Raw genomic sequence first — 13,747 nt, 5'->3', positions numbered from 1 at the left:
ACCCAAGAGGCTTCCTGGGTTCAGTTTTTACTTCTAATATTAGCCAGATTAAAGTGTGAGTCATGGGAAAAAAATGAGGTCAGGAGCAGAATCAGTGGCAGCTTCCTTTCCTCGGATGCGTTTCAAAAAGGGGCCGCACAGCCCAATCTGGGTAGCTTCACTGGGTGGTGGAGGGCTGGACTGGATGACCTCAAGGGGGGGTCTTCCACTCTGCCCTATAAATCCCTCCCCTCCCCTAATCCTTTCTATTCAGTTTCCCCTCCACACCTGTGGTTGGAGGGACCCCCAACTCCCAGGGCTGGGAAAGGAGCAGGGGGGGATCTCTATAGAACAGGGGTCTTCAAACTTGGCCCTTTTATGACTTGTGGACTTCAATTCCCAGAATTCCTCAGCCAGGCACGTGTGCCTGGCTGAGGAATTCTGGGAGTTGAAGTCCACAAGTCATAAAAGGGCCAAGTTGGAAGACCCTTGATATAGACTTTAAGGAGTGGACTTCAACTCCCAGAATTCCTCAGCCAGCGTGCCTGGCTGAGGAATTCTGGGAGTTGAAGTCCACAAGTCATAAAAGGGCCAAGTTTGAAGACCCCTGCTATTAGAACCCAACCCCCTCCGAGGGCGCCAGGTTGGGGAACCGACCGGGACCTTCCCTCTCTTTAGAGTGGGCGGGGCCGTTACCTAGGCGACTCGGTGAGTTTCTGGCCCGGGCCGGCCGTCTTGAACTTCAAATCCGCTTTGATTTCCTGGAAGAACTTCTTCATGGCCGCCTCCCGCCCGCGGCTTCCGAAGCCCACCCGAAAAGAGCTCAGCCGACCTGGCAAAGGCGAAAAGCGGGCGGGCGGACGGAGAATTAAATAGCAGCAGCGAAAACAGGAAGCGGAAGGCCGAGAAGAAAAACAAACAATCTAGCTTCCGGTCACGTGCCGACGCCGCGTCTGACGCCATCTTGACTCGGAGCGGCGACAGGGGGAATGGAAGGGACCCTCGCGGCGCGTGCGGCACGCTCTGTAAGGCGGAAGTCGCCGACCGAGGGGTGGGGCGGGGTTGTCGATGGACAGGAAGCTGCGCTGATTGGATGGCCAAGAGGCGAATGCGCGGCCGGTCACAGGTCTAGGGTGGCGCTCTAGGCAAGAGGAGGTCCTTCTCTATGGGTTCCCTCAAAAGCTCATTAAAGAACAGCAAATAAAACGCCGGGCGTTTTTTTTTTCCCCACTCGTTTCCTTTCTCGTTCTACTTTTATTTGGTAAAATGTTGTTAACGAGTGATGCTAAAACTTAGTGAATAATATTAAATAACATTTGGTATTATGTATTTATGAATGCTTTGCTTCCTAGTTCCCTTTAAATACAACCTGTGGAGCAGGGGAATAAGATTGTGGCTGTATATGTATCTAATCTATATCTATACATCTATATGTGTACGTTTATGTTTATGTATTTTAGATAGATAAAAAGATAGATTATAGGTAGGTGGATGGATGGGTGGATAGATTGATTATAGGTAGGTGGATGGATAGATAGAGTATAGGTAGGTAGATGGATAAAGATTATTGATAGAGAGATAGATAGATAGATAGATTGATTGATTGATTGATTGATTGATTGATTGATTATAGGTAGGTAGGTAGATATAGATAGATTGATTGATTGATTATAGGTAGGTGGATGGATGGATCGATAGATATATAGGTAGATAGATGGATAGATTATAGGTAGGTAGATGGATAGAGATTATTGATAGATAGATAGATAGATAGATAGATAGATAGATAGATAGATAGATAGATAGATAGATAGATAGATAGATAGATAGATAGATGGATAGATAGACCTAGATGATAGACAGATAGACCTAGATAGATAGATAGATAGATAGATAGATAGGTAGGTAGGTAGATAGATAGATAGATAGATAGATAGATAGATAGATAGATAGATAGATAGATAGATAGATAGATAGATAGATAGATAGATAGTCCTGGTGTAGATAGGTAGGTAGGTAGATAGATAGATAGATAGATAGATAGTCCTGGTGTAGATAGATAGATAGATAGATAGATAGATAGATAGATAGATAGATTATAGGTAGGTAGGTAGATATAGATAGATTGATTATAGATAGGTGGATGGATGGATGGATGGATAGATATATAGGTAGATAGATGGATAGATTATAGGTAGGTGGATGGATAGAGATTATTGGTAAGATAGATAGATAGATAGATAGATAGATAGATAGATAGATAGATAGATAGATAGATAGATAGACATAGATAGATAGATAGATTGATTGATTATAGGTAGGTAGATGGATGGATGGATAGATAGGTGGATGGATAGATAGATAGATTATAGGTAGGTAGGTGGATGGATAGAGATTATTGGTAGATGGAGGGATGGATGGATGAAGAGTAGAGATAGATGATAAATAGAGAGACATAGACAGATGATAGATGATAGGTATAGAGATCAGAAACTTAAAATATTTAAAATAAAATTGTATGTTAGTAGATACGTGTAAGATAAATAGAGATAGATAGATAGATAGATAGATAGATAGATAGATAGATAGATATGATTGGGGTAGAAAATAAATGTATTTTATATATTTCATCCATGATGCAGGTCTAATTGGTTTATGTCTTTGCACTACCCCCCGAGATCCGGATAATCCCGGATCTCCTAACCTTCCGCCGCGCCCTCAAGACATGGCTTTTTCAGCAAGCGGGACTGACCTAGGGTGAATTTTAAATAGGGATAATTTTTAATGATTTTAATAATGTCACAGACTATAAATATTTGGTTTTAATTGGCTTTTATAGGGGAAATGTTGTGTTGTGTTGTTTGTNACCCAAGAGGCTTCCTGGGTTCAGTTTTTACTTCTAATATTAGCCAGATTAAAGTGTGAGTCATGGGAAAAAAATGAGGTCAGGAGCAGAATCAGTGGCAGCTTCCTTTCCTCGGATGCGTTTCAAAAAGGGGCCGCACAGCCCAATCTGGGTAGCTTCACTGGGTGGTGGAGGGCTGGACTGGATGACCTCAAGGGGGATCTTCCACCCTGCCCTATAAATCCCTCCCCTCCCCTAATCCTTTCTACTCAGTTTCTCCTCTACACCTGTGGTTGGAGGGACCCCAACTCCCAGGGCTGGGAAAGGAGCAGGGGGGGATCTCTATAGAACAGGGGTCTTCAAACTTGGCCCTTTTATGACTTGTGGACTTCAATTCCCAGAATTCCTCAGCCAGGCACGTGTGCCTGGCTGAGGAATTCTGGGAGTTGAAGTCCACAAGTCATAAAAGGGCCAAGTTGGAAGACCCTTGATATAGACTTTAAGGAGTGGACTTCAACTCCCAGAATTCCTCAGCCAGCGTGCCTGGCTGAGGAATTCTGGGAGTTGAAGTCCACAAGTCATAAAAGGGCCAAGTTTGAAAACCCCTGCTATTAGAACCCAACCCCCTCCGAGGGCGCCAGGTTGGGGAACCGACCGGGACCTTCCCTCTCTTTAGAATGGGCGGGGCCGTTACCTAGGCGACTCGGTGAGTTTCTGGCCCGGGCCGGCCGTCTTAAACTTCAAATCCGCTTTGATTTCCTGGAAGAACTTCTTCATGACCGCCTCCCGCTCGCGGCCTCCGAAGCCCACCCGAAAAGAGCTCAGCCGACCTGGCAAAGGCAAAAAGCGGGCGGGCGGACGGAGAATTAAATAGCAGCAGCGAAAACAGGAAGCGGAAGCCCGAGAAGAAAAACAAACAATCTAGCTTCCGGTCACGTGCCGACGCCGCATCTGACGCCATCTTGACTCGGAGCGGCGACAGGGCGAATGGAAGGGAACCCTCGCGGCGCGTGCGGCACGCTCTGTAAGGCGGAAGTCGCCGACCGAGGGGTGGGGCGGGGTTGTCGATGGACAGGAAGCTGCGCTGATTGGATGGCCAAGAGGCGAATGCGCGGCCGGTCACAGGTCTAGGGTGGCGCTCTAGGCAAGAGGAGGTCCTTCTCTATGGGTTCCCTCAAAAGCTCATTAAAGAACAGCAAATAAAACGCCGGGCGTTTTTTTTTTTCCCCACTCGTTTCCTTTCTCGTTCTACTTTTATTTGGTAAAATGTTGTTAACGAGTGATGCTAAAACTTAGTGAATAATATTAAATAACATTTGGTATTATGTATTTATGAATGCTTTGCTTCCTAGTTCCCTTTAAATACAACCTGTGGAGCAGGGGAATAAGATTGTGGCTGTATATGTATCTAATCTATATCTATACATCTATATGTGTACGTTTATGTTTATGTATTTTAGATAGATAAAAAGATAGATTATAGGTAGGTGGATGGATGGGTGGATAGATTGATTATAGGTAGGTGGATGGATAGATAGAGTATAGGTAGGTAGATGGATAAAGTTTATTGATAGATAGATAGATTGATAGATTGATAGATTGATAGATTGATTGATTGATTATAGGTAGGTAGGTAGATATAGATTGATTGATTGATTGATTGATTGATTATAGGTAGGTGGATGGATGGATCGATAGATGTATAGGTAGATAGATGGATAGATTATAGGTAGGTAGATGGATGGATAGAGATTATTGATAGATAGATAGATAGATAGATAGATAGATAGATAGATAGATAGATAGATAGACCTAGATGATAGACAGATAGACCTAGATAGATAGATAGATAGGTAGATAGATAGATAGATAGATAGATAGATAGATAGATAGATAGATAGTTAGTTAGTCCTGGTGTAGATAGGTAGGTAGGTAGGTAGGTAGGTAGATAGATAGATAGATAGATAGATAGATAGATAGATAGATAGATAGATAGATAGTCCTGGTGTAGATAGATAGATAGATAGATAGATAGATAGATAGATAGATAGATAGATAGATAGATAGATAGATAGATAGATAGATAGATTATAGGTAGGTAGGTAGATATAGATAGATTGATTATAGATAGGTGGATGGATGGATGGATGGATAGATATATAGGTAGATGGATAGATTATAGGTAGGTGGATGGATGGATAGAGATTATTGGTAAGATAGATAGATAGATAGATAGATAGATAGATAGATAGTCCTGGTGTAGATAGATAGATAGATAGATTATAGGTAGGTAGGTAGATATAGATAGATTGATTATAGATAGGTGGATGGATGGATGGATGGATAGATATATAGGTAGATGGATAGATTATAGGTAGGTGGATGGATGGATAGAGATTATTGGTAAGATAGATAGATAGATAGATAGATAGATAGATAGATAGATAGATAGATAGATAGATAGATAGATAGATAGATAGATAGACATAGATAGATAGATAGATAGATAGATAGATAGATTGATTGATTGATTGATTGATTGATTATAGGTAGGTAGATGGATGGATGGATAGATAGGTAGGTGGATTGATAGATAGATAGATTATAGGTAGGTAGGTGGATGGATAGAGATTATTGGTAGATGGAGGGATGGATGGATGAAGAGTAGAGATAGATGATAAATAGAGAGACAGACAGATGATAGATGATAGGTATAGAGATCAGAAACTTAAAATATTTAAAATAAAATTGTATGTTAGTAGATACGTGTAAGATAAATAGAGATAGATAGATAGATAGATATGATTGGGGTAGAAAATAAATGTATTTTATATATTTCATCCATGATGCAGGTCTAATTGGTTTATGTCTTTGCACTAGTCATCACATTACAAAAAAGATGTTGAGACTTTGGAAAAAGTGCACTCATTCTGTTCAAAGGTGGGAAGCTCAAAATCCTCCCTATGATTAAAAATACAGGTAATCCTCGACTTACAACAGTCCGTTTAATGACCGTTCAAAGTTACAACAGCACTGGAAAAATTTGACTTAAAGTTTTTCACATTTAGGATTGTTGCAGCATCCTCATGGTCCCGTGATCAAAATTGGGATGCTTGGCAACTGGTTCTTATTTACGACGGCCGCAGCACCCCCGGGGTCATGTGATCCCCTTTTCCGACCTTCAGATAAGCAAAGTCAATGGGGGAAACCAGATTTACTTAACAACCGTGTGACTGACTTAACGACTGCAGTGATTCTCTTCACAACTGTGGCAAGGAAGATCGTAAAATGGAGGCAAAACTCACTTATCAAGTGCCTCACTTAGCAACAGAAACAGGCTCAATTGTGGTCGTAAGTTGAGGACTACCTGTACATCCATTTTCTTTTTTTATTTTCCCAGTTGCGTTGCTGTTTTTCTTCTTAGTTTTAAAGAGGCATAATTGGAAGAAGGGTAACAGGAGGCTATGTGCCCAGATGCCAGTCTCCCAATGTGGCTTGTTTGGTGCCTGCCTGGCATGAGATCCGAGCTTGGCTGTTCCAGTTCGCGTGCCAGGGAGACGGGCTCAGCCCGCAAACAGCAGTTTATTTAATTAGGTCGATCCCATCTGGAGGGAAGAGGGAAGGAAGCCGTGAAACCGGTTGGGCAATGCCAAAGTCAATTATTTCCCGGGCTTTGTTTTTCCTCTCCTTTGCCACCTCCTGGGTAAGCAAAGGAAAACGTCCTTTTCATAGCCCGGAGCAAGTTTGCAATGGGTGTGGAGGCCACCAGGAGAAGCCATTATCAATTTTGCACCCTTGGGGTCCGTGAGCAGCAAGGCAGCTCTCACTACAGACATTGGTCGGGCCTAGATTACTCATGGGCCAGGATTACCGGGAGGCTGGACTACATCTCCCGTAATCTGCCAGATTCAAAGATGATTAGGGGACTGGAGGCTAAAGCATAGAAGGAAAGGCTGCTGGAATTGGGTATATCTAGTTTAACGAAGAGAAGGACGAGGGGGGACAGGATAGCAGTCTTCTGATATTTGAGGGGCTGCCCCAAAGAAGAGGAAGTCAAGCTATTCTCCAAAGCGCCTGAAGGCAGGACAAGAAGCAACGGGTGGAAACTAATCAAGGAGAGAAGCAACCTAGAACTAAGGAGAAACTTCCTGACAGTGAGAACAATTAACCAGTGGAACTACCTGCCTCCAGAAGCGGTGAATGCTCCCACACTGGAAGTTTTTAAGAAGAGACTGGACAGGCATTTGTCTGAAATGTTATAGGGTTTCCTGCCTGAGTAGGGGTTGGACTAGATGACCTCCAAGATCCCTTCCAACTTTATTATTATTATTATTATTATTATTATTATTATTATTATTATTATTATTATTATTATTATTATTATTATTATTATTATTATTATTATTATTATTATTATTATTATTATTATTATTATTATAGATTCAACCTAAGCACTAGGGGGGGATCCAATTGGAGGGGGGGATCCAATCTTCTTGAGGCTACCAGGTTGGGAAAGGCAAGGCCTACACATCCCACTTGGGGCAGAAAGGGTAGGCTTCTCTGACTGGCCTCCCTCACAGGGGTGTTGTGCACCAGGGGCAGAGGGGGCCTGCTCTTCTGCCTGCATGGGGTGCACCCCTTCCTTATAGCTAATTACATGCCATAAGTTTGGGATCAACTTTTAGCAGCCACTCAGATAATCCTCAACTTATGACCACAACTAAGCCCAAGGATTTATGTTGCTAAGTGAGGCATTTAAGTGACTTTTGCCCCATTTTACGACATCCCTTGCCACAGTTGTTGAGGGAATTATTGCAGTTGTTAAGTGAGTAACACCGTTGTTAAGTGAATCTGGCCTTCCCCCATTGACTTTGTCAGAAGGTTGCAAAAGGGGATCACGTGACCCCGTCATAAATATGAACCAGCGGCCGAGTATCCAAATGTAAATCACATGACCAGGGGGACGCTGCAACGGTCATAAGTGTGAAAAATATTGTCACTTTTTTCCAGCGCCGTTGTGACTTCCAACAGACACTAAACGAACTGTTGCAAGTCAGGGACCACCTGTAGATTTTACTGCCCCTGAAAATGCTGCTTTGCAAAACCAGGGCTGCCGAGCATGTGCAGAGTTCCACCCAAGACGCTCCGCCCCCTCCGCCTCTCCTTCAGCCCCGCCCTTTGCCCACCCTGCCGTTCTTTCCCCCCCCCCCGCCGCTACTGCCCAATCCCGTCCTCTTTCGCCGCAACCGCTCCCGCCCCCTTCTTCCCTCCGCGGGCTCCGATTGGCCGGCGGTCAGGGAGCGCGAGTCGCGCGTGCCGACCCGCCGCCAGCCAATCAGCTGCTCCGGCCGGGCGGCGGCGGCGCCGAAACGACACCGGCGCGGACCAATGAGGCGCCGCCAAACGCGGATCCCGCCCTCCTTCCCCTTCAGGCCGGCGGCCACGCCCCTCCCGGGTTGCCTGGCGAAGCCTGAGGCCTGGCCGGGGCCTTGCTCGCCCGTCGCCGCGATGCCGCACGGCTTCAAGGCTGGAGACCTGGTGTTCGCCAAGATGAAGGGCTACCCGCACTGGCCGGCCCGGGTGGGTGAGAAAGCCGCGAGGGAAACGCGGACGGGTGGACGGGCTGGCGGGCGGGCGGGCGAGCGAGCGGGCGGGCGAGCGGGCGGGGGTGGAATGGGAAGAGCCGTCGCCTAGCAACCGCGCCCTCCCCCCTCCCTCGTGGCGGGGGGCGTCTCCCCTCTCCTCCCTCGGAGCGAGCCCTCCACGTGACTCCTTCGCGGGGGGGGGCAGGCAACCCCCCTCTGCTCCATGGGGAGCTCTGATAAAAGTGGGAGGGGGGAACCTTTGGGGCTCTGCCCCCCCCATTGGCAGCAGGAGGGGAGGGGTGGGTCGCCCCCCCTTTTTTTTTGTGCAAACCTGCAGGTTGTTCTGCAAACCCCGTGAATAGCCTGCACGTTTCGTGCGGGGGGGTGCAATAAGGGAAGGCGTGGGAATGCGTCTCTTCGGCGTGCATTCTCTCGGTCACGCGTGTTTTCCGTGCGAGGATGCAAAGATCTCTTCCCCCCCCCCCGTGGATGTGCGTGCAGGTGCCGGATGCGGTTGCTCGCTCTTGTGCCTTGTGTTTGTGTCCATGTTTGTGCAGTTTATGGGGGGGGTTGCACGTATACTAGTATATGGAGTTCTTTATATGGGCGCAGGTGTGGGTGTTACAGCCCATTGGGTGTAGTGGTTAGGATGCTGGCCTAGAAACCAGGAGACCGTGAGTTCTAGTTCTGCCTTAGGTGTGGAAGGCAACTGGGTGACTTTGGGCCAATCACAGGGAGATGGTGAGTTCTAGTTCCAGCTGTGGCATGAAAGCCAACTGGGTAACTTTGGGCCAATCACAGGGAGATGGTGAGTTCTAGTTCCAGCTGAGGCATGAAAGCCAACTAGATGACTTTGGGCCAATCACCAGGAGATGGTGAGTTCTAGTTCTGCCTTAGGCATGAAAGTCAACTGGGTGACTTTGGGCCAATCACCAGGAGATGGTGAGTTCTAGTTCCAGCTGTAGCATGAAAGCCAACTAGATAGCTTTGGGCCAGTCACCAGGAGATGGTGAGTTCTAGTTCTGCCTTAGGCATGAAAGCCAGCTGGGTGACTTTGGGCCAATCACCAGGAGACAGTGAATTCTAGTTCCAGTTGTAGCATGAAAGCCAACTAGATGACTTTGGGCCAATCACCAGGAGACGGTGAGTTCTAGTTCTGCCTTAGGCGTGGAAGGCAACTGGGTGACTTTGGGCCAATCACAGGGAGATGGTGAGTTCTAGTTCTGCCTTAGGCGTGGAAGGCAACTGGGTGACTTTGGGCCAATCACAGGGAGATGGTGAGTTCTAGTTCCAGCTGTGGCATGAAAGCCAACTGGGTAACTTTGGGCCAATCACCAGGAGACAGTGAGTTCTAGTTCTGCCTTAGGCGTGGAAGGTAACTGGGTGACTTTGGGCCAATCACAGGGAGATGGTGAGTTCTAATTCCAGCTGTAGCATGAAAGCCAACTAGATAAGTTTGGGCCAGTCACCAGGAGATGGTGAGTTCTAGTTCCAGTTGTAGCATGAAAGCCAACTAGATGACTTTGGGCCATTCACCAGGAGACGGTAAGTTCTAGCTCTGCCTTAGGCATGAAAGCCAACTGGGTTACTTTGGGCCAATCACCAGGAGATGGTGAGTTCTAGTTCCGGCTTAGGCATGAAAGGCAACTGGCTATGCATGTTTGTGCAGTTTATAGGTAGTTTGCATATATACTATATAAAGAGTTGGGCCAATCATCAGGAGATGGTGAATTCTAGTTCTCCCTTAGGCACGAGAGCAACTGGGTGACTTTGGGCCAATCGCCAAGAGACTGAGTTCTCGTCCTGCCTTAAGCATGAAAGCCAATTGGCTGACTTTGGGCCAATCACCTGGAAATTGTGAGTTCTAGTTCTACCTTAGGCACAAAAATAACCGGGGCAGATTTTGGTCAGTCACCAGGAGGTGGTGAATTCTAGTGCTTCCTTAGGCATCAAAAGCAGCTGGGTGACTTTGAGCTGGTCTCTCAGCCCAACCCACCTCACAGGGTTGTTATGGGGAAAAATAAGAGGAAGGACTATTATGTGTATTTCCCATCTTACTTATAGAGTCATAATGGCAGGATAAACATATACTATATACATTATACTGTGTATTGATTGACACACACAAAATATATACAGTGTATGTGTATGTATATACGAAGAGAATATATATGATGCCCAGCACTTCATAATAGCTGTAGGCTCCTCCTGGCCCAAGCATCAGGCCAGCGTTGACCCCCACGAAGACAGTCAACGGCTCCTGCTTGACCGTGGAAGAGTCATCTGCTTCTGTGTCCATGAGTAGCATAGTCCATAGTCTTGTTATCAAAGAATTGTTGACTTTCTCTTGCGTTACCCCATGATTTAATCAAGAGGAGTTAGGCTTGAGCGTTTGGGAGCACTTTTGGCTCTTGTCAGTCTTTTGGAAGTTACATCTGAATACAGAATAACAGAATTGGAAGGGACCTTGGAGGTCTTCTAGTCTAACCCCTACTCAAGCAGGAGACCCTCTACCATTCTGGACGAATGGCTGTCCAATCTCGTATCTGTTTCAAAGTGTGCCAAAGAACGACAACAAGCCATCTTATAGCTATTCTGTTCTTTTGCCTAAGAAAGCAGTAAGCTATAAAAAGGATCTTTTTAATCCACTGGGCTCCTCTGTTAGCCATCATTGGAACTGTTTCTTATCACGATTTTCTGCTTGGGTTTTATTTACGATTGTCCCTGCCGTCACACTCCATGAGATTTTCACAGGTTGTGAGTTTTAAATGCACATGCATGCTGTGTCTGCCCCACTTGTCCTCCCAAAGTTTTAGGCCAAACAATCAATACGGTAATAAAAGCATCATCGCTAACAAATGCTGCAATGAATTAGCACGCCTCTTCCCTGAAATAACCATAGTTGTCTGAGTTTTAATGTTTCCTAGTTGATGCTAGAGGCTTTGAGCAAGGAATAGCTGGCTTTAGGGGGGAAAAAATCTGTCTTCCTCATGCATCCCCAGTTTTGTATAAAATTGGCCCTGTAGGCTGGTTGTTATTTTAAATTTGGTTATTTCAAATTCCCACTCCTTCTGGCACTGACGATGTTACCTAGTTTGGTAATGAAATGTCTGCAAGAAAACCATGAAAGTAAGGTTCTACATTTAGGCAAGAAAAACCAAATGTACAGGTATAGTAGGGGGTACCTTGCTCAGTAGTAGTAACTGTGAGAGGGATCTCGGAGTCCTAGTGGACAATCCTTTAAATAGGAGCCAGCCGTGTGCTGCAGCTGCCAAAAAAGCCAACACAGTGCTGGGCTGCATTAACAGAGGGATAGAATCAAGATCACGTGAAGTGTTAATACCACTTTACAAGGCCTTGGTAAGGCCACACTTGGAATCCTGCATCCAGTTTTGGTCACCACGATGTAAAAAAGATGTTGAGACTCTAGAAAGAGTACAGAGAAGAGCAACAAAGATGATTAGGGGACTGGAGGCTAAAGCATATAAGGAAAGGATGCTGGAATTAGATATATCTAGTTTAATGAAGAGAAGGACGAGGGGGGACATGATAGCAGCCTTCCAATATCTCAGGGGCTGTCCCAAAGAAGAGGGAGTCAAGCTATTCTCCAAAGCGCCTGAAGGCAGGACAAGAAGCAACGGATGGAAACTAATCAAGGAGAGAAGCAAGCTAGAACTAAGGAGAAACTTCCTGACAGTGAGAACAATTAACCAGTGGAACAACCTGCCTCCAGAAGTGGTGAATGCTCCAACAATGGAAGTTTTCAAGAAGAGACTGGACAGCCATTTGTCCGAAATGGTATAGGGTTTCCTGTCTGAGTAGGGGGTTGGACTAGATGACCTCCAAGGTCCCTTCCAACTTTATTATTATTATTATTATGGAGCTCTGAAGGCATCAACAATTGCACCCAGTGTTGAAAGCTCTTTTTAAAATTTGTTTCAAAAGTTGCATTGGGAACTGCCTTAGGTTAGTATTTAGAATAAAGAATCACAGTTGGAAGGGACCTTGGAGGTCTTCTAGTCCCACCCCTTGCTCAAGCAGGCGACCCGATGCCATTCCAGACAAACGCTTGTCCAATTTCTTAAAAGTCTCCAGAAGCACCCGCAACTTCTGGAGGCCAGTCGTTCCACTGATTAATTGAATGATTGATTGATGGCGTTTTAAATTAAATCCATCTCACACACCTTGCAACAGCACCCAGATCTGCCTCTTGCACCCAGGACTGGTACTTTGCAGGGGCCCTGCTGGCTACCTCTCTCGTTTGAAATGAGTAGCCTTTAAACACACATCTCATCACAATTACTTATCTGCTTAATTGTCAAGCCATCCGCTCCACACTTAATTAATCTGCTAATAATCCTGTCAAGTGCTCCATCGCAGGCTAAGTATCCATCACAGGTTTATAGCATTTCCCTCAGTCTGAAGGAAGTGAACCAGATCACAGTAGTGAGAAAAAGAGTAATTCTTGGAAATTTGAGCAGGCTTGGGGTAATTACTAGGCTGATCTCAGAATTTCTGCTCCGGAATCTCGTTGAGGATCTTTTGTCAGCTAGTTCTCTGGATTTTTCCTTTCCTCCATTTGAAAAAAATATGGACAATAGGCACCACTTTTTCCAGGAGGTTTCAAATGCTGGACCGACGTTTTTCCTCAAAACTTGATGGTTTGGAGATGAGTGGACTTCAACTCCCAGAATTCCCCAGCCAGCAAAGCTGGGAATGGAAGTCCACCCATTTTCAACCCGTCAAGGTTGAGAAACACTGCTAGACAATCAGAAGGTCACCAAAGGGGATCCCATGACCCCGGGACACAGCAAAGGTCATCAATATGAACCAGTTGCCAAGAAACCGAATTTTGATCACACGATCCTGGGGATGCTAGAAAAGTCGAAACTGTGAAAAACGGTCATAAGTCCCATTTCTCAGTGCCGTTGTGACTAGAACGATGACTAAACGAACTCTTGTAAGTCGAGGATTACCCGTATTCTACATCAGAGATCACCAACCTCTGTCAGTTTGCAGATTGGAGGAAAAGGGAGGGGGGAAGCATTTTATGTGTGTTTGTGGCCGCAAGCACGTGCGCGCCACAAACGGGGCGGGACTACCGCCCACATGATACTCGCTAGCCCTGCCCTGTTCTTGTGTGGCGCAGTGCCTTGTTTCTGCGTCCTGCGGCACTACGGCGGCCGTTTTTGCACCCTGCAGTGCGGTGTTGGCCCATTTCTGCATGGCAGGGCAGCGTCCATTTTTGCTCCTTGCAGTGTGCCACGACCCGTTTTTTCGCCCCACAGTGAGGTGGTGGCCCATTTTGGTGCCCCGAGGCATGGCGGTGCCCCATTTT

At 45.9% G+C, this 13,747-nt stretch overlaps 2 protein-coding genes across 2 annotated transcripts in view; one reads left to right on the top strand and one right to left on the bottom strand.

Annotated features, from left to right (window-relative positions):
• The window catches only part of UBXN6 (UBX domain protein 6), a 17,985-nt gene extending 17,227 nt beyond the window's left edge, over positions 1 to 758 (bottom strand). Inside the window, exon 1 of the mRNA XM_029286418.1 lies at positions 676 to 758. Within this exon, the coding sequence (XP_029142251.1) occupies positions 676 to 758 (83 nt within the window). The remainder of the gene's footprint in view (positions 1 to 675) is intronic.
• A 7,540-nt stretch (positions 759 to 8,298) lies between these two features.
• Positions 8,299 to 13,747, top strand: part of HDGFL2 (HDGF like 2) — a 36,411-nt gene continuing 30,962 nt past the window's right edge. The window contains exon 1 of the mRNA XM_015827312.1: positions 8,299 to 8,404. Within this exon, the coding sequence (XP_015682798.1) occupies positions 8,333 to 8,404 (72 nt within the window). The 5' untranslated portion in view covers positions 8,299 to 8,332. The remainder of the gene's footprint in view (positions 8,405 to 13,747) is intronic.

The sequence above is a fragment of the Protobothrops mucrosquamatus genome, unplaced genomic scaffold (assembly GCF_001527695.2).
Source record: "Protobothrops mucrosquamatus isolate PMUCROS unplaced genomic scaffold, P.Mucros_1.0 scaffold3608, whole genome shotgun sequence".
In the NCBI taxonomy this organism is placed as follows: domain Eukaryota; kingdom Metazoa; phylum Chordata; class Lepidosauria; order Squamata; family Viperidae; genus Protobothrops; species Protobothrops mucrosquamatus.
This window is presented reverse-complemented; position numbering and strand designations above follow the sequence as displayed.